The sequence below is a fragment of the Henckelia pumila genome, chromosome 1 (assembly GCF_033568475.1).
Source record: "Henckelia pumila isolate YLH828 chromosome 1, ASM3356847v2, whole genome shotgun sequence".
NCBI lineage: Eukaryota > Viridiplantae > Streptophyta > Magnoliopsida > Lamiales > Gesneriaceae > Henckelia > Henckelia pumila.
In genome coordinates, this window is record NC_133120.1 from 153251371 (window position 1) to 153272654 (window position 21284).

At 33.0% G+C, this 21284-nt stretch overlaps 4 protein-coding genes across 6 annotated transcripts; 2 read left to right on the forward strand and 2 right to left on the reverse strand.

Annotated features, from left to right (window-relative positions):
• The first annotated feature begins 2772 nt into the window (after positions 1-2772).
• Positions 2773-4994, forward strand: LOC140881241 (aluminum-activated malate transporter 2-like). Its single transcript, XM_073286398.1, has 6 exons — positions 2773-3037; positions 3287-3427; positions 3538-3810; positions 3980-4101; positions 4260-4403; positions 4535-4994. Exons 1-6 carry the CDS (start codon positions 2803-2805, stop codon positions 4877-4879), a joined length of 1260 nt encoding a protein of 419 aa, XP_073142499.1. The 5' UTR covers positions 2773-2802; the 3' UTR covers positions 4880-4994.
• On the reverse strand, positions 4925-8527 carry LOC140881227 (protein trichome birefringence-like 11). 3 transcript variants are annotated; one of them, XM_073286385.1, is made up of 4 exons: positions 7628-8527; positions 5853-6242; positions 5542-5700; positions 4925-5454 (listed from the first exon to the last, which is right to left on the reverse strand). In XM_073286385.1, the coding sequence occupies exons 1-4, from the start codon at positions 8020-8022 to the stop codon at positions 5082-5084; spliced, it is 1317 nt and encodes a 438-aa protein (XP_073142486.1). In that variant the 5' UTR covers positions 8023-8527; the 3' UTR covers positions 4925-5081. The 3 variants fall into 3 exon arrangements, with proteins under 3 accessions (XP_073142486.1, XP_073142468.1, XP_073142477.1); XM_073286367.1 differs by having other exon boundaries at positions 4925-5463; XM_073286376.1 differs by having other exon boundaries at positions 4925-5457; positions 7628-8524.
• Positions 8528-10408: 1881 nt separating this feature from the next.
• Positions 10409-12337, reverse strand: LOC140875461 (small nuclear ribonucleoprotein SmD1a-like). The gene is made up of 4 exons (XM_073279148.1): positions 12246-12337; positions 12050-12126; positions 10903-11094; positions 10409-10818 (listed from the first exon to the last, which is right to left on the reverse strand). The coding sequence occupies exons 1-4, from the start codon at positions 12257-12259 to the stop codon at positions 10757-10759; spliced, it is 345 nt and encodes a 114-aa protein (XP_073135249.1). The 5' UTR covers positions 12260-12337; the 3' UTR covers positions 10409-10756.
• A 7765-nt stretch (positions 12338-20102) lies between these two features.
• LOC140874243 (adenylate isopentenyltransferase 3, chloroplastic-like) lies at positions 20103-21059 on the forward strand. The gene has a single exon (XM_073277523.1). It carries the CDS (start codon positions 20103-20105, stop codon positions 21057-21059), a length of 957 nt encoding a protein of 318 aa, XP_073133624.1.
• Positions 21060-21284: the final 225 nt, after the last annotated feature.

Sequence of the window (21284 nt, forward strand, 5' to 3'; positions counted from 1 at the left end):
ACAAAACCAAAAATACAATTTGATCTGAATCTTATGGAACGTTTGATCTTTAAATATAACTAAAATTATAAGAAATTTCTTATCAGATTAGTAATTTGATTGGTGATTGAAGAAATACTTCGGACTATTCAGAACAATCTTCATAACTATTCTCACAACTAGATCAGATATATTAGACCATATCAAAGAGAACCGGACCAGATCAGACCAGATTAGATAGGACCAGACCAGGTAAATCACGTCATCTGACCGTCATGCTAATTCAGTCTAAGTTGTTGGAGATAAAACCAAAACAAAATGGTAGAGATAAAGATGTTGCAAATCATACTCGACAAATTTCAAATTGTCCACTACCTTTATCAAGCAGTCAAGCTTTAAAAAAACATTGTTGTAGTTTCGTTATACTATATAACTCAATCAAAACGTAATATGAATTGAGATTGTGTTACTAGGAGATCCTTTCAAGGGTTGATTGGACTCAGTTTGTGCAAATCGTTGTATAAACCAAATTGTTCTAGTGGAAATCTTCTGGAAACAGAGGAGACATAGAAGTTTTAGCTTCAAACTTCCATAAAAAATCTCTTATTCCTTTTTATTTTTTGCACAATTTAATTCAGTCGGCCTAAAATCTATCCAGTTTAATTAGTGTGTGAGAAACTTTTCGCCAGACCAGATCAGTTCTCGCAAGAAAATTTTTATTAAGCAAAATTTTAACAATCGATCTGGTAACTCAACTTAATTGAAACATAAGTTTAAAAATATTTTAAAGTGTATATTCAATTTTCCCTTCCACGTACACATTTTCGATGATAAAGTTTTTATTTAAGGATGACAATGATCTCGACTCTGTATTAAGCCTATCCCAGCGGGGCAAGTTTAGACTAGCTATTGGGTCCTAGGATTTGATGAACCTGTTTCGCCTTTATATATATGTATGTGTGTGTATATATATATATATATAAAAGTATACACATACATGTATATATTTTATTAAGAATGTATTCATATTTTTTTTATTGAATAATGTATACATTAATTCCTAATTTTCGTGCTCATAATATTAAGATTGAAATAATTTTATTTTGTAATGTTATGTTTTAAATGAAAATATATGTTTTTTTATTTTGTTATGAGTTAAGTATAAAGTAATAGATGTTAAATTGTGATAAAAAAAAAATTGTTCCTAGATATTAATATAAGTAGGAAAGTAAATTTAACAATTTATTTATTTTTAATAGTTTTTTTATAATGACTACGTTTTAAAAAGTATATAATTTTTATAAACGTGTTCAATCTGGATTGAACCCGTCAAGTTTTCCAAACAAGTATGGTCTAAGTTGAGGTGGGGATGGTCATGGGTTTGGTCAAATCCGACTCAGACCCGCCCGTTGCAATCCCTAATGATATCAGCGTTGTGACTATAAGGAGGTTTAATTACTAGTTTTTATTATAAATTTTAGTATATTATTTGGATATGGTTGTATAAAAGTTTAGAATTCAGTTATTACTATTTTTTGGATTGTATAACATTTTCAGTAACTGATATTTCCGATGCAAACTTTAGTAACTTTTTTGGTTTGTTATCATGGTTTTCCACTATAATTCGACGATTTATTTAATTTAAGTTTTGTATGCATGTTAGAAGTGATTAAAACCGGTAGCAGTCTGGGTCATGGTAACAATGTTTTTATTTAATATCCAATATATATTTGTTCATTTTTCTATTGTTATTTCAAATGTTATTGTATCGGACCTGACCTTTTAATTTTAATCTCCTTTTATGTCAAAAAAATACTGAAAAGAGCTACATTAATATCATAAATTCAATAACAAAAAAATTATAAAATCTTTTTCAAATTTAAATGATTGTATCACTTTGTATTCAATTAATCACAAAACACAATAAATATTTTTTTAAAAAAAAATCTCATAAAAATATTTAAAGTTTTTACTTTGAATATAATCACTTAATCTTTTAAAATTGCCGAAAACCCAAAAAATTTACGTATATACACATATCACGTTCAAAACGAACATAGACTAATATATAATTAACAAGGGTGTGATGTCTTTCTAAAATTTACATTTGACTATCTTCCACTTGCCACTCCTTTCAAGTGCGTGAACATATATTCAATATGTACTATGTATATATAAAAAAATTTCTAAGATAATGCATGTCTCACGAATTAATTTTGTGAGATAGATTTATTCGACCATGAAAAAGTAATATTTTTTTATCAAAAATATTTTTTTCCACCCTAGATATGAACTAATAAATATATAAATTTAATTTTCATTGTGTTCATTAAAGTAATAATAATTAATGTTGACCACTTTCATATTTGTGCATTTATTATTTGCTCTTTCTTTTTCTTCGATTTTTCCCTACAACTACGAAAATATATTTAACTTACTTTAAAAAAAAAAAAAAAAAAACCGCACTATGTTTGCTTATGCAAGGCCTAACAAGAAAAAATGGATTAAAATGACATGTACACTCAAATACGTAAAATTAATGAATAATCAGTTAATTAAATTAAAAGTTTTTTTTTAAAGAATTAAATTAAAAGTTTTAGATAAATATAAACAGAGATTCGAGAATGTCCAAAATTCAAAAGAAAATTTGTTTGTTGAATCATATTTGGCCAAACCAATGGGAGTGAGAAAAGGGCACTCTCCACTTTACTAACCACTACTGTTCTCATCTCATCTCATGCTATAAATACAATGCCAAAATCAAACTCAAGTCCCCATGCATCAAACTTAAAACAAAAGTGCAAAAAAATAAAATAAAATAAAATGATAGGCATTGCAAAGGGAGAAAACAAGAATGCATTTGTGTCATTTGTTTCCTCATTTCTTGAGGAAATGAAAACCAAAAGGGATGCAAGAAGAGTGATCCATAGCATAAAAGTTGGGATGGCATTGGTTTTGGTTTCCCTTCTCTATTTGCTCAATCCTCTCTTCAAGCAAGTGGGAGAAAATGCTATGTGGGCTATTATGACCGTGGTTGTCGTCTTTGAATTTTATACAGGTTCGTTCGTTTGTTCGTTTGTTTGTTTTTTTATATTATTATTATTATCATTATAAATAGTGATAATTAATTAATATTAGGGAATTGGGGGAAAAATTCTCATTTTATAGTATAATAACCAGCTATAAATATATTTATGCCCATGCAGATTAACTGCATTTCGCAATTAAATGTAATATGAAATGAGATATGATATATAAAATGGGATTAATAATTGCATGTTTGCCATATGGTTTACATGAATTGCAGGCGCTACGTTAGGCAAAGGGATCAATCGTGGGATTGGAACTGTGTTAGGTGGTGGATTGGGATGTTTGGCTGCCATCTTGGCTGATTCCATTGGAGGGATTGGCAATCATATCACTGTCGGATTTTCAGTTTTTATATTTGGTAATTAAGGGAAAAAAATTATTACATTCAATATATACACACGTGCAGAGAGAGACACTCTAAAATCTGTCTTGATTAATAATAATAGATATATAACATATGATGATCAGGGGCTGGTGCAACATATTGTAGAACAATCCCAAGAATCAGGAGAAGATATGACTACGGAGCCATGATTTTCATCCTCACCTTCAACTTGGTGGTGGTTTCCGGGATCCGGGCGGAGAAGGTGGTGGAGCTGGCCCGCGACCGCCTCGCCACGATCGGCATGGGTTTCGCTATATGTATGTTCATCAGTTTGTTCATATTTCCCATATGGGCGAGTGATGAGTTACATTACTCAATGGCGTCGAGGTTTAATAAATTTTCAACAAGTATTCAAGGCAAGTTTAAGTATAAATCAAGAGTGGTTCAATATGTTCTTATATATTGTTGTTTGACTCGAGAATCTATTTTCATTTTATGAAAATAGTTAATCCAAGTTACATTGACAAGTGACAGTCTGACAGGTGATCAAAAAAAAATTAATAATTTATTATTGTATTGATACAGGATGTTTGGACGAATATTTCACGATGACAAGTGAGAAGGAAAATAAACAAGAGACTACCGGCAGCGATTGCATCCAAGCTTGCAAGGCAATTTTGAACTCCAAGTCCAATGATGAAGCATTGGTAAGATGTTCCTGATGCATGAATTCACATCTTCAGCTCGAGCTCAAACTCGAATTATTACATATTTTTGTCTGAATTTCTTGATCATAATTTAGTATACCTAAGACTAATAACATTAAATTTAGTTTTTACACTTATTTTCCAAAATAAACGTGTAGGCAAATTTTGCAAAATGGGAACCATGGCATGGGAAATTTGGGATAAATTATCCATGGAGTAAATACTTGGAAATCGGAGAGTATCTAAGAGAACTTGGTGCTCAGATTCTCTCTTTGCAACAATGTATTCAATCCCCCAAGCAGGTACTTTTTAATTATTTTATTTTTAAACTAATAATTTATATTTTTTTTTCTAATGAAATAAAAAATTTATTATTAATTTCCTAATCTACAAATCTTTAATTTGAATGATCTTTTTGGTACTTCAAAATCAGCCAACATCAATGCAAAGGCAAACAATGAAGGAAACATGTGAAATTTTGGGAATATCAATTGGATTTATATTGAAAGAGCTCGGAGAAAGCATGAAGAAAATGGATCGGTGCCAAGCCAAAACTTTACTATCTCCAAACCTGCAATCTCTGAAATTACAATTTACCCCACAATGTTCCCCGTCCAAGATTGGCGGAATTCTTACACCAGATGAAAATCTTGCTATTGCCAGCTTCAGTTTCTTGTTGATGCAAATCGTGGAAAGAGTCGAAATATTGACCCAAAAAGTGGAAGAACTCGGGGAGTTGGCAGATTTTTCGACCACCAAATTCGAATGCAAAGTATAAGTTCATTTCTTAATGTATAAACGTATAAAAGTAAATAACTATGAATATAAAATTATTAATATTTTTATAGATTCATATGTATTTACTATATATATTCAAGAAAATGAAGCCTTAATTAATGTCTCTGCCTCTATTGAAGGCAGCAGCTTTCGCTATATCAGACCTGATTTATATGACTAAGAATTCTTCGACATTCCTAAGCTTATAGAGGATGATCAGAATCATGACGATTTGTCAAATTTTTTCCATGAGAGATTCCTCTTTTGATGAAGAGTGCATAGAGCAGTTCGTTCCAAGAGTCGGGGACGCCAGGCAGGCACCAGTGACTGCAGTCTTGGCGATGAAGAGGAGCCGGTCCTGCGTTAGGCCCTAAATAATACAACGAAGAGTGACCATCCTTTCTTCGACATGTCATACCAGTTATGTTTAATAAATCAATGGTTTTCATCCTCAGATGCTGTGATAAGACATCGATCGGTGTCTTGAACTCAATGTGCGTTTTGTATGGCAATGGCGATGAGTTTAGATCTGGTAAAGTCTCGAAGTGACAGCTACCACCAGTCTTCCAGTCGGCACTGCTGCATCTTTCCAAGAAAAGCATTGATAGAGACTGATGAAAGATGAATCATAAGTGTCATTGTGGATCAGGAACGGGATATTACCTGAAATGCACTGGGGAATAGCTTCTGAAGATGATTTTAGTCTTTGATAAATCGACTTCACGATCAATCCAATCCATTAGCGTCACAAATGACCTTCGAAAGGCCGTTTCTACTCTCATCTCTGTCCTGATTTCCGCCCCTTCTTGAAAGTAGCATCCCCTAGTATACGAACAAAAATTATAGTTTAAATCGGTGACCCTCGACAGACGAAGCATGCAAGATTTTCATTTTATCCACAGGTCATCGACTTTGATGGTGGAAAATCAGCATTTCAAATCTTTTGCTACACTAGGTGAAAGTTTGAATCTTACTCTCTTTTGGTCTTCTCATTGTTCCACCAATGTCCACTGTTAAAAACCAACAAATCAGCACCCTTCCATTGCGCGGAGCTCCAATCCATTGCATCCAGCTTCAACGTCAGTTTCACGTTTTGAGGCGCACCAGCCGGGGGTCGGCTCTGCAACACTAGAAATGGAGCCCTGTAGTACTCCACTGTGAGGTTGAAATCACTAAATTTGAAAACTAAAGAGCCCGAATGCTTTGTGATTGGGCTGTTATTCACTTCATATATTGATGTCTTGTTAGCAACAGCAGACGATAGCATGCAGAGAAGGGACTCCCATTGGTTTCTTCCGATAGAATCGCCAACAAATGCTAACCTCTGGTTTCGTAGTTTCTCCAACATATTAGATGCGTTGAATCTGCTCCATTGAAGGAACAACAAACAAGAATTACTACCATACAAGTTTCAGTTTCTTCTATCAACTGCTGATAAATAAATCTTCCACCTTCCATACTAAAATGCTAGACTGATTTTCTTAGCCCATGACTCACATTAAGCACTATGTTTTAAATCACATCATACAAACTCAAGAACAAGATCAACAGATTCATTTTCACTTGGATTTGCTTTCAAGAAGCCATATTGATAGCAAATCGTTATCTTTAAAGATTCTCTGTCTAATGGGGAAAAATAGACACAGAGAGTAAATATAGCAGGATTCCACGGCAAGTAACTCTATCAATGTAGTCTATTCAAGATTTCTCCTGGTGGAATTCTATTTGGAAAATCAAGATCCCGCCAAAGGTACGCATTTTCTTATGGCACGCTTCTTGGAATATCATTCCTTCTTCTATGAATTTATTGGCACATCACGTCCCAGTCAATGGTATTAGTGTACTGTGTAAGTTATGCTTCTAAGAGTCCTGCACTTCTTTACTGTCCTACTGTAAAATGTGTTTGGAGATGCTCTCCATTCTGGGATTTTTTGAAAAATTTCGACGAGCATCTTTCCTCGAAATTGCATCGGCTTTGTCTAAGAGTATTACGATGGAGGAATTTGAGTTGTTTGTGGTTGTGAGCTGGGTGGTTTGGGCACAAATTTGCAAGAGAACAAACAACTCTTTGGCACACAAAACAGATATAAACATTGACTGGGCTTGCTCTATGCTAGAAGCATACCGCCATACCGATAAAGAGGGCACGATAGGATCAAATGCACAGTTTTGTTTTTTTTTAGGATCAAATGCACAGTTGACATCAGATCATGGTTGGACACCACCAACAATGAACCAGGTTAGATTGGATGTTGATGCTTGTTATGATGTTGCTAAACAGAGATTTGGTGTTGGGACAGTTATCCGAGATTCGAGGGGTACAGTTTTGGGTGCTTCGGTGTGTGCCATTAGACAACCCGGATCGGTGAAAGGGGCAGAATTATTGGCCATTAGACATGGGATGGAGTTTAGCTTGAAGCTTGGGATCACTGATATATATATGCATTTTTTCTAATTCCACTCAAGCCATTAATTCTCTAAATACAGCGGGTGAAGACTTGGGTCCTTGTGGCCGAATAGAGTAGCACATCGTCTAGCTCGTATTTTTTTTTGAGTTATCTATGGAATGTTGAATGGTTCGACGGGGACACGTGTAATATTGTAACTCAAGTTCTTTTGGTATAAAATTACTGTTTTGTTTCAAAAGTTACTTTCCATTTTTTTTCATAATCCTATTCAGTAGTCAAAGATATGAACATTAAAACAAAAACTTATGGCAAATTAGAGAGGTAGAATTTCCAAGAAAAACCTGGGCAAGGTGCAACCTTTGGGCTGCCAACGCCACTTCGTATAGAGATTATCAGGCCTTCCATTCTCAGAACACCGAAAACCCTCATCCAAGAACATGCAATCTTGAGGTCTATAAAGTGGATAACTCGCATCCCACACCCAATTCCCCTCAAATATGTCACACCCACTTTCAAGAAACCCCACAATCTCTGATTCTGATGAAGAACCATTAATGGATTTAGACCAAGTCAAGAACAATGACCGCCCACGTGAAGTATTAATCACTATTCTGTAATCCAACAAAAAGAGGCAAAAGAGTAAACAGAAGCTGAAAATGAAGCAAACCATAAAACCAGGTGAGTGCTCCAGAAGCTTCAGGCGCCTGGATATCTTGAAGAAACCCACGTGGGCCATTTTCTTTTTAGCCTTTTGAAAAAGTCTGTGCTTCCTGTTTGAAGCAAACAATTTTAACTCCGCAGCATAAAACCAGTTGAAAAAGGTTCTTTTCAAGTAGGAATCTTTTCAAAATTTTCGTTTTCTAAAAGCAGAGAACAGAAGATGTTCCACAATGATGCAGAGGAGAAGACAAAACGGTAAAACGTGAATCTTGGATGGTTTCATGGAGAGAAATGAGGAAAATAAAAGAAGATAGGTCAGAATTAGAAGACGAAGAGGTGGGGTCTTTTTACAAAAACGAACAAAGCTACAGAGCTTTAAAAAAACAAAAAACAAAAAACAAAACTACGCAGCAAAACTCCCTTGTGTCAAAAGATTCATCTTTATTCCATTTCTATCAACTTATGTTCATGCAGACAATGAGACAAATGGCACAAAGCACTCTGCAAAATATTTTAGTAAAATTCATGAAAAATATGCTTAAAAATTGAATCTTGGAATGGGTGCTTTCAAGGAGTGTAGTTCTTGGTATTGTAATAATAATATCATAATGCTAAATTCAAGTAAAAATATATAAATCTTACACAACTAATTAAAATTAAATTCTTGGATGAAATTTAAGAAAATAATCTTGACCTTTATGTCATTCGTCCGATCATGTTCAAGTAAAGATAACTTCTTGGCTCCAAGACAGAAAGTTAAGAAAGGAATGGGAGAGAATCGAGGGAAAGAGTGGGCTATCGGTTATGCGCGGAAGTAGAAATTTTTTTAGGGACTGCGATGTGAGGCACGACATCTCATTTCATTGGTCTCTTTCATACCACATGCCATGAAAATAATTGTAAAGATTAGAACTTTGTACATATAACAATATATTGTTCTTCCCAACATTGAACTCAAGAAAAGTTACACTATCGTATAATGAGTATATATAAAATTATATCTACTAACTCGTCTAATGCCCATCATTTTCCAAATATTGCTCTTTCATGTGATACACGCCGTCTTGAGTGGAATAAAAGTTTGTACGTCAATAACAATTAATGATATATTATTTCAAAATTATGTTAAGTAAAAGTTGATAATTGTTTCATAAAATTTCTCTCGTACGCTACTTTACACTAATAACATTTGTCATTGACTATGTCGCTTGATCCCGGTAAAACCGCACAACTTTCTCTTTAGTACTGTTGTCTTCATTTGCTCAGTTGTTCCACCCTTCCAGCTCACAAGATAAAGACTGGTGGTAGGATGAAAGTCCATTCGAAGAGATTTTGGATTTTGGGCTATAATATCATGCTGAAACAGACCGTGGTCCTTTATATGATTCTTGGGTTATTTTCTTGGTACAAATTACATTCTTCAAGATAATCTCAAAAAAAAAAAAAAAAGAAAGAAAGAAAGAAAGAAAGAAAACCACTCTTCAAGATGAGTCCAATTTTTTTGTCGTCGTTTAGGCATAAATCAGAGTCGATCTTATATTATGGCAAAGCTAGGCTATATGTCGTTTTAAATTTCATTTCATCTATACTTTTAAAAAAATTTGTAATAAAAATATTATATATTTGTGTATTAGAAGATATTATTGAAGTTTTTTGCGAGTCTGATTTTAAAATATCGGTTATACAAAAACTCATGTGAGATGATCTCATTTGTCAATTTTGTGAGATGAATTTCTTATTTAAGTCACACAGAAAAAATATTATCTTTTATGCTAAAAATACTAATTTTTGTTGTAAATATAAACAATGTCAACCCGTCTAATGAATAAAAATATGTGAGATCGTTTCACACGAGACATATTCTATCGAATATACCACGAACATAAATCATTGTATTATCTACGAATAGATCGGATTCAACAACCATGCATGATATTACGTACCATGAGGAAATAGCAATCGATCGGACGCAAAGAACTTTGTATAACTTACGTTTTTTATGGTGTGAGAACTCGAAACTGTTGTCTTTCATTGCTCACCCCGTAAACCTTCGGACTAACGCAATAAGCTGCAACGAATAACATATTGATCTGTTGTATTTCTTTTTCAAGAAAAATATAGTAGCTCTCATGCCACATGCACATGCCATGAAAATTATTGTAAAATATATCTTATAACAATGATTATGAGGAAAACTAGAGTTCGATTGATGCAAAATTATTGCATATGTAATATCCTTTTATGAGTGTAATTTGATATAAAAACTAAACCCTATTGTATTCATGCATATTTTTTAACCACTAAAAGAGTGGCAACATTTTCAAGGTATTTGAAGACGGACGATGTTTTGCAAAATTAATTGATAGCATATATATAACTGCGAGTTGCGACAAATTATAACCAACATTTTACTTTAAAACAAAAATAATGCCATAAAGTTCATAATTATCTGAGGAGAGATGTGATTGAATCAAATTCAATTAGTTGAAGAAATGAAACCCAAACGACACTTGGTAATGCTGAAAATTGAATTCCCTTTTCAAAAAACGGTTGACCCGAAGGGGACCCTATCCACAAGAATCTAGAAATGTAATTAGAGTACGGTTATGAGTCATTCTATTGTGGAGCATGCACTCGATCACATCTCACGAACTAGGCAAATATCTAGTGAAACAGTAACAAAGACCATATATGCACGAAATAGACCAAGCCTCCAAAAGTATTCTATCTTCTCCGCCGTAGTAGGGAAACAGGCAATACAGTTGTTTACAGAACCAAATACCAAAGTTGAGATACTTGGCGCTATAGACCTAACGGCCTCGACCGCGTCCACGTCCACGACCTCGGCCCCGACCGCGCCCCAAAGCTCGTCCTGAATTTGACATAGAAAAGTTTAATCAAATAGTGCTGGAGGAAAATTTAAGTTCACTAAAACAAATGGAAATTATTGTCATACCAGCAGTTGGCTTCTTAGGCTTGACCCTTGGCGTTTCTTCCACCAACAATGTCTCCAGATTTAAGCTGTCGGGAAGGATGTAATACCGGATAGTGTTCCCCCTCACACTCAGGTGATCCATAGTTACTGGATTCTTTCCTTTGAAGGTCAGTTTTACGGTCTTCAGATGTGTGTTCATGCTGATATCAACACCTATAAAAAGTTATCAGAGCTACAATCAGAATCGAAGATCATATGGCTACATTGTTTGGATAAGCAGTCAAATGAGCACTTCGGATTGGGGATTTTTTCCCACATCGGCTAATAGTACCTAACGAAATGGCCAAATACTATATGGAATCCCATTGGACACTTTCACTAAAACCTAGAAAGATTTTAGTGACTACATCAACATACAAAGCAAATGAAAATTTTAGAATGTTGGTACTGAAGATTTGGAGGTATACCCGTCTCCTTGTCACTACTAGTAATGTCAAATAGAATGTTTGACTTGTAAAAAAATAAATAACAGTAACGATGGAGCATCATATTAAAAAATTAGAAGCAAAAGCGAAGTACAGATACATGGACAAAGTGATCAACACTTGCACTCCTTGGTCCTCTCACAAAAATCACAACTGGCAGACATTCTTCATAATCATTAAGTTGTAGAACATACAAGTTTGCCAAGCCGCCAGCTGGTGGCACAAACATAAAATTTTAAGCTGCAAAGCTTGAATTATGGGATAATCAAATACCAATCAACATGAAGTCATCACATCTATACAAGAATCTTTACAACCGTTCCACTCCCTACTGTCATGACAATTTCCAACCTAGATATGATACAATGGAACTACCTTACCCTCAGCTGTGAAATTCCAATTCGCACTGTTAATCAGCCAACCGAATTATTTACACCATTCTTTTATCAGTCTCAAATACCATACAGAATAGTTCAGAAACTAATGATCCAGCGAAAGCTCCACAACATACCAATGAGGCTAGGATTTCAATTGCTTAACAGTTTAAATCTTGTCGAAAGCATGTGCCAAGAACTCATAACAAAATTCATCCTTTTCGCCGCCAAAAACTATTCCAAACCAAATTATAACTACAAAAAAAACAAAACACAATCACGAAACAGAATCCAGCACCAGTTTCAAACCTGTAATGGTGCCGTGAACAACAGTGCCATTCTTGAGCTCAATAGATACAGTCTCATTGTTCAATTTCATCAAAAATCTGCTCAATTAACAATCAACAAATGAGAAATGCCGTTAGAAGTCAATTACAAATCAATCTGTGATTACTTTTGAGTAATAATACGCAAAAGTAGGAAAGTGGAGAGAAGAAAAACGCACCTGACTAGCTTCATTGTCGCTGCAAGAAGCTAGGGTTTTGTAGAACACCGGTAAATCGAGTTCTCGATGGGGGACTGTGGGGTAAAAGTTTTAGTACGGCGTCGTATAAAGACTTCCTTGATTAGAGGTTTTGGGCCTTATATATGGGCCGATTATATAAAGAATTATCGTATAATATTGGGCCAGTTAGAAATTGTTAAATATGATTTCTTTTTAAGGTCTAGCCTCTCTCCATTATTTTATAATAATTGTACTTATACCCGTTATTATAGTAAAGTTAGTATAAGGAGCTCAAGTTTAATGATATTTATCTATCTTATACCATACTACTAACTATATTTTAAGTTTGCTCTTAATAGAGACAAATTAGTGTCATGGTGAATCTTTTCATTCCCCAAAATACCTCCTTTTTGGGTATGACAATTAATTTTATGGATTGACTGCACATACGTATAATACACACTAATTGTAATTATACATGAAGAGTCTACAATAACTACTTTTGAAAATCGTAGTATAAATTTTAAAATAAACCAAAAATACTCGTAACATATTTTTAAAAATAAATTATATTTATTTTATTAAAAAAAATATAACCTATTTTAGAAAATTAACTAACATATTTCACTAAAAAAAACATTACATTATCTTTATCTATATTTTGAATTTTTAAATAATGACATCACCTATAACATAAAAAATATGGGTTATGCTACATGTACACGAAAGTTTATACGTTGGGTTACACATGACACTTAAAATTACATGATTATCCTACATGTATTTTTGAAAGATTTTTTCCAAATAAAAAGTGTATGGATAATCATGTAATTTTAAATATCATGTGTAAACCAACGTGTAAAACTCCATGTATATGTAGCATTACCCAAAAAATATTAATAAGTTTCAATTCTGATTTTCTCTCTAGCATCTCACCGGCCATCTTCGTCCCGTTCACTTCTACCATATATAATTACCTCTCCTTCGACGAATCCTTTCTTACGCATGGGAAATTAAAAGAACTTCAACGCTTATGTTCTTCGAAGGTGTTCACTTCTAGCTATCTGTTTTAGATACACATTATACGATACTAGTTGAGCTAGCAGGCTCTTTCCCTTACTTTAACTATACTAAAATCATATATAGATTGAACACCTTGACTAAAAATCATTAGCCATAAGAGCTAGAGGAGCGAGGGATGCTCCTCTGCCCTCTGACTCTCAAACGGTGTTTGTCTGTTTGATTTCAAATCTTCATCTGTCAAGACCTTTTTTCCGTTCTTGAGAAAGGAACGTAACTAATTGACATATTTAAGGTAGTGTTTGTAACATTTAAATATGAGTGATTATGAATTTTTCCTTCACAAATTTGTTAAGAAAAAAAAACATATAATCACTTATTTTTAGAGATTTCAAAAACTATCTATGATTAAGATACGAACGGGGTTTCACCTTCCTTTGCGTGGTAGTACGTGGCTAGATGCTAATTGTTATTGAATTCACAGCCATAACTTCTTTCTCAAATTTAGGGAGTGTTTTGTAGAGCTTTTTACTTATGAAACTGATTCTAGTAGAAATTATTTTGAAGTTGGTGAGAAGTTAAAGTAGGGAGTATTTGGAAATAGAAGGTGAAAGCTAATACAAGCTAAAGTTTAGTGTTTGGAGAATAATTGTTTCCAACCTTAATTTTTAACTAAATGACAATCATACCCTTATTTGATTATTTAATTTTTGATACTCGCACTATAAAAAGTGAGTTTATATATTATTATATTATGAAATTTGTATCAAAAATATTTTATTTTTTATAACATGAATACTTGAAAAAAAAAATAAGATTAATAATAATAAAAATATAAAAAAAAATGACAAAATTTGTATAAATATACAAGATATGTACAAAAATTTATGAATATATATTTAAATAAATGCTTGTAATAATAATGTAAAATTTAAAAAATATTTTTTAAAAAAATTCTTGTAATAATAATGTAAAATATAAAAAAAATTTTAAAAAATGCTTGTAATAATAATGTAAAATTAAAAAAATATATTTTTTTTAAAAATAAAAGCATATGTAATATGATAAGTTTATTAAGGGTATAAATGTTAACTTGTAATTTTATACCTTAAAAAAAATAGAAGCAAAAAAAGCATCAAGTTTTAGTTTCTTGCTCTCGGATAAAAGTTGTAGAAGCTAAAACATAATTTAACACTCAAAAGCGCACTTCTATGCAGCTAGAAGCTAAGAAACACTTTGTAGAAGCTCTACCAAACACTTCCTTAATCCGTTGTCAATTCTTACTAAACTGTTCATTCAAAATTTTAATCATAACAATCACGTGCTTTCCTGATAAGAGAAAAATAAATAAAATTAAATGTTTAATTAAATAAAAAATATTATTATTATTTCACTTATATAAATTAGCATTAGCAACATGTCAACACATATGCATATTTTACTTGTGTTTATGATAGTAGCAGCATTATTTAACATATATATATATATATATGTTATCCAAAATTTTGATTCCCAACTATGAACAAATTACACATAATTTCAATATATTTGTTCATAGTTTTATGTAACAATTAACTAAACTCTAAACATATATTATTATTATTATTATTATTATTATTCACAAGCACATAATACACTACAAAAAAAACTCGCTAATGACGACGAACTTATCCATCGCTTTTCCGTCGCTAAATTAAGTTAACGACAGAATAGCAACAGAATATGTGCTAACTCTTTTCGAAGACCAATTTAACGACAAAATAATTATTTGTCCCTAATTAGTGACGAAAATATTGTTTCCGCCGACAACCTGTGACGACAGATTTTTACGATCCCAATTTTACTCGCATATATATACAGAGTTCCGCTGCTATATAACGACTAATATTATTTTTTTAACTACAACATTAAGATAAATAGATAATAATGGTAAAATAGCATGAAATTTTTTCCTTTTCATCGAAATCAAATTTATAGTCGTCACAAGTTGATGCGTGCTACATCATATCCACTGCCCGTTCGATCACTTTACCCGACGCATTAAAGCCATTGAAAAACGAGCATAACGGCAAATTAAATGGGAATGATGAATCTCATACACATATTAGTCCCAACTTTTAATTATATTATTATAATCTTGATTTGACGCGAGGCCATGGAAAAATTAAAGCACGGCTTTGTGAAATATAGTCCAAACTGAACAGCTTCAAATATTAGCTTAGTGGCAACTTTCTTCAATTAATCATAACATTGCGTACAATTCTTCAAACTTGACAAATATTTACGACTACTCATCATCTTTTGGGAATATAATTATCATATAAGAACTAAGAAATGACTAGCTATTTGAACTTAATTTATTCCGTTTAATATTCAACAACCATTTCGTGATTTTTAGTACTCTTCGTTTAGATTCTGAGTTTGATAAGTGGGATTGACTACAGTCTACATAATTTTGGTCGAATCCACAGCGTGCACGATAAATTTTTATGTTATAAATTACTATGAATTTGTTATCGTACCACAAAAATATTAAACCAAGTTATTATAGGAGTCCAATATTGCATCCATTCAAATATCTAAAATTTTTACCGATATCAGGTGGGGAATTGTGTTTAACCATAATATTGCATGGCAATCTGGAAACTTGACAAATAATAGTGCATGAGTTATCTTTTTACAATTATCATGCAATTTTTAATTTTGGTCTCGTGTTTTAGGATAATTGGATTAATATTTTTTTGGTTTTCATGATTATATAGTCATATGCATGCATATATCCCAAGTGAATTTCTCAATAAATTAATTTTTTAGCATAACAACTATTTCAAAAGAAATATGATATATACATGCATGAATCAGTTGATAGATACGATCGCATTTCTCTTGGAACATCAATCGAAATCGAAACCATATACATATAAGTTTAATTCAAACCCTGATTTTATTTCCATTAAATAAAAAATGAAATCTTACATATAGTTAATAATATAATTATTAAATAAGTAAATTTGCTTAGTTTGATCGCTGACCTTAGGGTATCGTTCATTTTCTATCTGAAAAATAAATCAATATTGTTATCTTAACCAAAATTCAACCGCCTTGAAAAATTCAATTGTTTCTTTTTTGTTTTTTGTTTTTTTTTTTTAGTTGAGATAGAGATTGTTATCATTGGGTCTCGTATTCGAGAATTAGTCTCATATTTAGATTTTGATATCAAATGAGATACACGTTATCGTCAGAAGCAATTCAATTTTTATTTGACCTTTTAATTAATAAAATAAAAAAAATCCATCAATTTTTTAATAAAAAAAAGTCCGAACCGAACAGCTTAAAAAAATTAATTAATATATAATAGGGGTTACTTCGACCCTACCCCATGGATTTTATCCCATGGGGTAGGTGAAACTCTTTCATTGGTCCAAATTATGGGGACTTTACATCAATCATGTGGGTCCCGCATAATTTGACCAATCATGTGCTTCCACCTATCACATGAAATAAAACACATGGGATAGGATGAAATTTTCCAATAATAGGGGTGGAACCGTGGAAAGTGGCAACTTGGTTGAATTTATCAAAAGATTGCATACGATCATATTCTTGAAATTTGACGTCAAGTAATAATGACTTATGATCCTCTTTGGATTATCATCTAACACATGACGCTTGAGCCTTTTAAATATGTTTAATTTTTTAATACAAAAATAGGACTCCTCCTTGTGTCGAAATATGTACAACTCTTTAGAAAAAATATAAACTGATCCGTTTTTTAAAAAAAAATAAAAAGAAATAAAAAGTTGTTTTAATTTTTTTCGTTATGGAGAAGATTGTTACAACTTATTTTCGAACTCGAGATTTTATCTAATAATTAAGACTTTATATCCGATGAATTACATGTTATCGGTAAAACTATTTCAATTTTCAAACGCATGATTTGGGTAGTTCAACATAACAAAAATGATAGATCTGATCGTGATTCTCTTTTTTGTTAAATTAAATAAAATTCGAACCACCTCCAAACTATGATTATCTCTTGTTGACATGGTTTAATTCGGTTTATATTTGCAGTAAAAAAAATATTTTTTTATAAATTAGATCAAAAATTCATCTCACAAATTATAATTAACCCGTTAGACGCTCTCATGAGAATTTTTATTTGTTTTTTTTAACCTTAATTTCATTCAAAATAATCAAATCCACTGTTCCAAAATAAATATAATCTTAATTTTAAGTAGCGTTTAAGATTGCTAATTATTAGAAATGCTTTAATTTTGAGGTTTTTTTAACAAAATTTGAAAATTTTATGAAGTAAAAACTTAAAAATTCTTTCTAGAAGCAAACTAAAACACCACCTTAGAATCATGGTCAGACATGGATCTTGTGTCATAGTTCGTTATTAAGTTCCGATCAACCATTGTCAAACCAAAAAACGGAACGTTCGATGCTACTCATGGGATAGTACCTCATGGATAGCGTGGAGGGCTCTGATTGGCCCAAATCAGTGATTTCCACATAAAAGCGTATGAAACCCACTGATTTGGGCCAATTGTGGAGGGTCACTATCCATGAGGTACTATCCCATGAGTAGCAAACTAAACCCACTGATTTGGGCCATGGGTACTAACGTGAAGATTATCGACTATATGTCCTCCTAAACTTAACATATAGTCCTCCTAAAAAAAAAATTTTGCTTTTCGACTATATGTTAAGTTTATTTTCAAATAATTTATATTATCGAAACTTAAACTTTAAATAATTTAGATATTATATCATTATTGCAAGATCACGTCATAAAATCGAGAAATTTATATTTCTCAACGTGGTTTCGAACTCACATCTCTCGTGCGAAGAAACATCATACAGTTAGTGGCTGTGCGGAGCTAATGTCAAATCATCTTTCAGTGCAATAACCTCAGTCAACCATAAGATTAAAAATTTTAAAAGCTCGCCCGCACACCAAAGATCCCATTCCCTGATCAATTATTACATGTGATTACTTTTCGTCCTTTTTATCTTTACGTCATCATTCTTTTAAAAAAAATTGCTAAAATATTATTTAAAAATTTAATTAGTTCTCGATTAAATTAAATAAACTGTTGGCCGTAATTACTTAATTAAGATCTGCCATTTGGCAAATTTCAATTAGCCTGGATGCGCTAACTACAAATCCACCGCTATTATATGAATGTATGTGCATTATAAAATTTAATCGAGACCAGTTAGAATACATTATCTCTTTTTATAATTAATTAATAATCCGAACATTAACCTACCAACTAGGCCACCAATCAAATAATTAACTTATAAAGTTTTTTTTTTTTTTTCAAAATATAGATTTTACGTTTGCTAATATATATAGAATTAGCTATGAGTTGGTTTTGGCGCTTTACTTATCAATCAATATCATGAGATTAACGTGAAGATATATTGGTAATTGGTTTATATCAAATCGACATGAGACTCGAACATCTATCATCGTAGCATAGACTAGATGAAGAGGAAGATCGATGGTGATAAAAAAGTAAACTTTTTTTTTAAATTTATGAGTGTGTTAAATAAATCATTATATTATAAATAAAATTAAAATTGCAATTTTGATCATATTTATTTTGTTACAATCTAGTATTTATAACTACATTATGTTACAACGTCATATTGATGTCATGGCAGCACAACATCACATGCACTATCATCATGTTGCATGAGAAAAATTACTATAACTACAAAATGAATAAGTAAATAAAAATAACATATTGAAATTGAATTCAACCATATAGATAAACAAGATGATAAATATATATATGACCAAAATGACATTGCTTTCCTTAAAAGTAGCTCACGATAAATTTAAGTTTTTCAAGTCCTCTAGAATCCAACATAAGAAACTAGAAGAAATGACTAAGACTTTAAACCCCAAAATTAAATATTTTGTGAGTACCATTTGGTTAATGATAAGGGTCTACTCACTCCCTAAAACAAGAAAGGAACTAGAAAACGAGGAAAAGGACAAATGAAATGAAGCACAAATATATTCCCTCTTCCATTAGTAATTTGATAGTATATCTCCCACTAAAATGTTCTCTCCACCTACAAGAGAACCTCCTCTTGCCGCCCATCCTAATACTTTTCCTTAAACAAAATAAGCTTTCGGTCATTTTTCTCAAAATTAGTATGTAAACTAATGGGTGTGATATACTAATTTAATTATATCATCATTCTTTTTTTGAAAATATTCCGATTCTCGTTTAATTCTTAGTATCGGTTCAAGATTGAACGTTCAAAAATGGGTTTAGTACAAATCCCATGACGAGATTGGGGAACTTTTCTTGGGAGTTGTCTTTAGGACCATTCATCAACTTGGTGTTGACTAATATCAAGTCCAAATAGAAGAAAAAAAAAGGCCAATTCATCAAAGGTGTCTTTTTCTTGGACTATACCTCCATAAATACTACACCCTTCTCTCTCATTTGTTGCCATCCAAGAAAGGAAAAAAACGTTTTTGTCTTAAACTCAATTCCCCAATCATATATACTTTCGATCCCTTCAATTAATCTTCCATCATTTTAAGCATATATAAGGCATTCTTTACAAATCATTTTTTTTTTGTATGCTTGTATACAATTTTTGTATATATATATCTTATAAGATTTCTAGTTTATAAACCGTAAATATATATATATAAAAAGGGCTTTCCCTTGTTTTAATTTTATAAAAACTTTTTCTTCTCTATTGTTCATATATATATATATATTGTTGTTCCATATATATATAGTCATAATTTTCACTAGATTTTTAGGCTTTTATTTGGTACTCTCTATTCATAAACAAATTAACATGCGAATATCACTAACCACGTGCAAACAAACTCTCCCTTTGCTACAGTTTCCGGCGAATGCGATCGCGCAACTCCTCCACCGCCGGAAAGACAAGGTGGTGGTGGTAATGGGAGCGACCGGGGCGGGGAAATCCCGCCTCTCCGTCGACCTCGCCACGCGTTTCCCGGCGGAGGTGATCAATTCCGACAAAATGCAGGTGTACAAAGGTCTCGACATAGCCACCAACAAAATCACCGACGAGGAGCGCTGCGGCGTCCCCCACCATCTCCTCGGAGTCGTCGACCCCGAATCAGACTTCTCCGCCGCCAATTTCCGCTCCATGGCGTCGTCCGCCGTGGAATCCATCCTCCACCGCGAGCAGCTTCCGATCATCGTCGGCGGCTCCAATTCATTCATCGAAGCACTGGTCGACAGCGATTTCCGTTCGAGATACGATTGCTGTTTCCTCTGGGTGGACGTTTCCATGGCGACGCTGCATTCCTTCGTCTCCGATCGTGTGGATCGAATGGTGGAAAGAGGAATGGTGAGTGAAGTGAGAGATTTCTACAACCCAGAAGATGCCGATTACTCTCGAGGGATCCGAAGAGCCATCGGAGTCCCCGAACTCGACTACTTTTTCCGCATGGAATCGTCGTCATCCTCCTCCGACGACGAGGAAACTCGAGCTCGGATTCTAGCAGAAGCAGTCGACAGAATAAAGATGAATACGAGCAAATTGGCTTGCCGCCAGTTGGAGAAAATTCTCCGGCTCCGGAATGTCAAAGGGTGGGAGCTACACCGCCTCGACGCCACCGACGTGTTCAGGAAACGCGGCGGAGAGGCTGCGTGGGAGAATATAGTGGCTGGGCGGAGCGCCGCGATAGTAAGTAGGTTTTTGTGTGATCGCCGACGAGTGGCGTACGGCGGCGGAGCACCGGGCATGGAAGCTTCGCTGATGGCGGCTGCAAGTTACTGAGTTGGAGCAGACAACGTAGTTTTGTTGCCATTTTGGGAAAATTTCTAAATTTGAGTTCCCTGTCGGATTTTACGTACCCAACTAATTAAACACTTACTTAAACAGTTACTGTTATATATAAATAATTAATCTTGTACTTGTTTTTGTTTTTGTTTTTGTTCAAGAGTTTATCTTTAAAATATATATATTTAATTATTTATCAAACAAAATAATATAATATGCAAA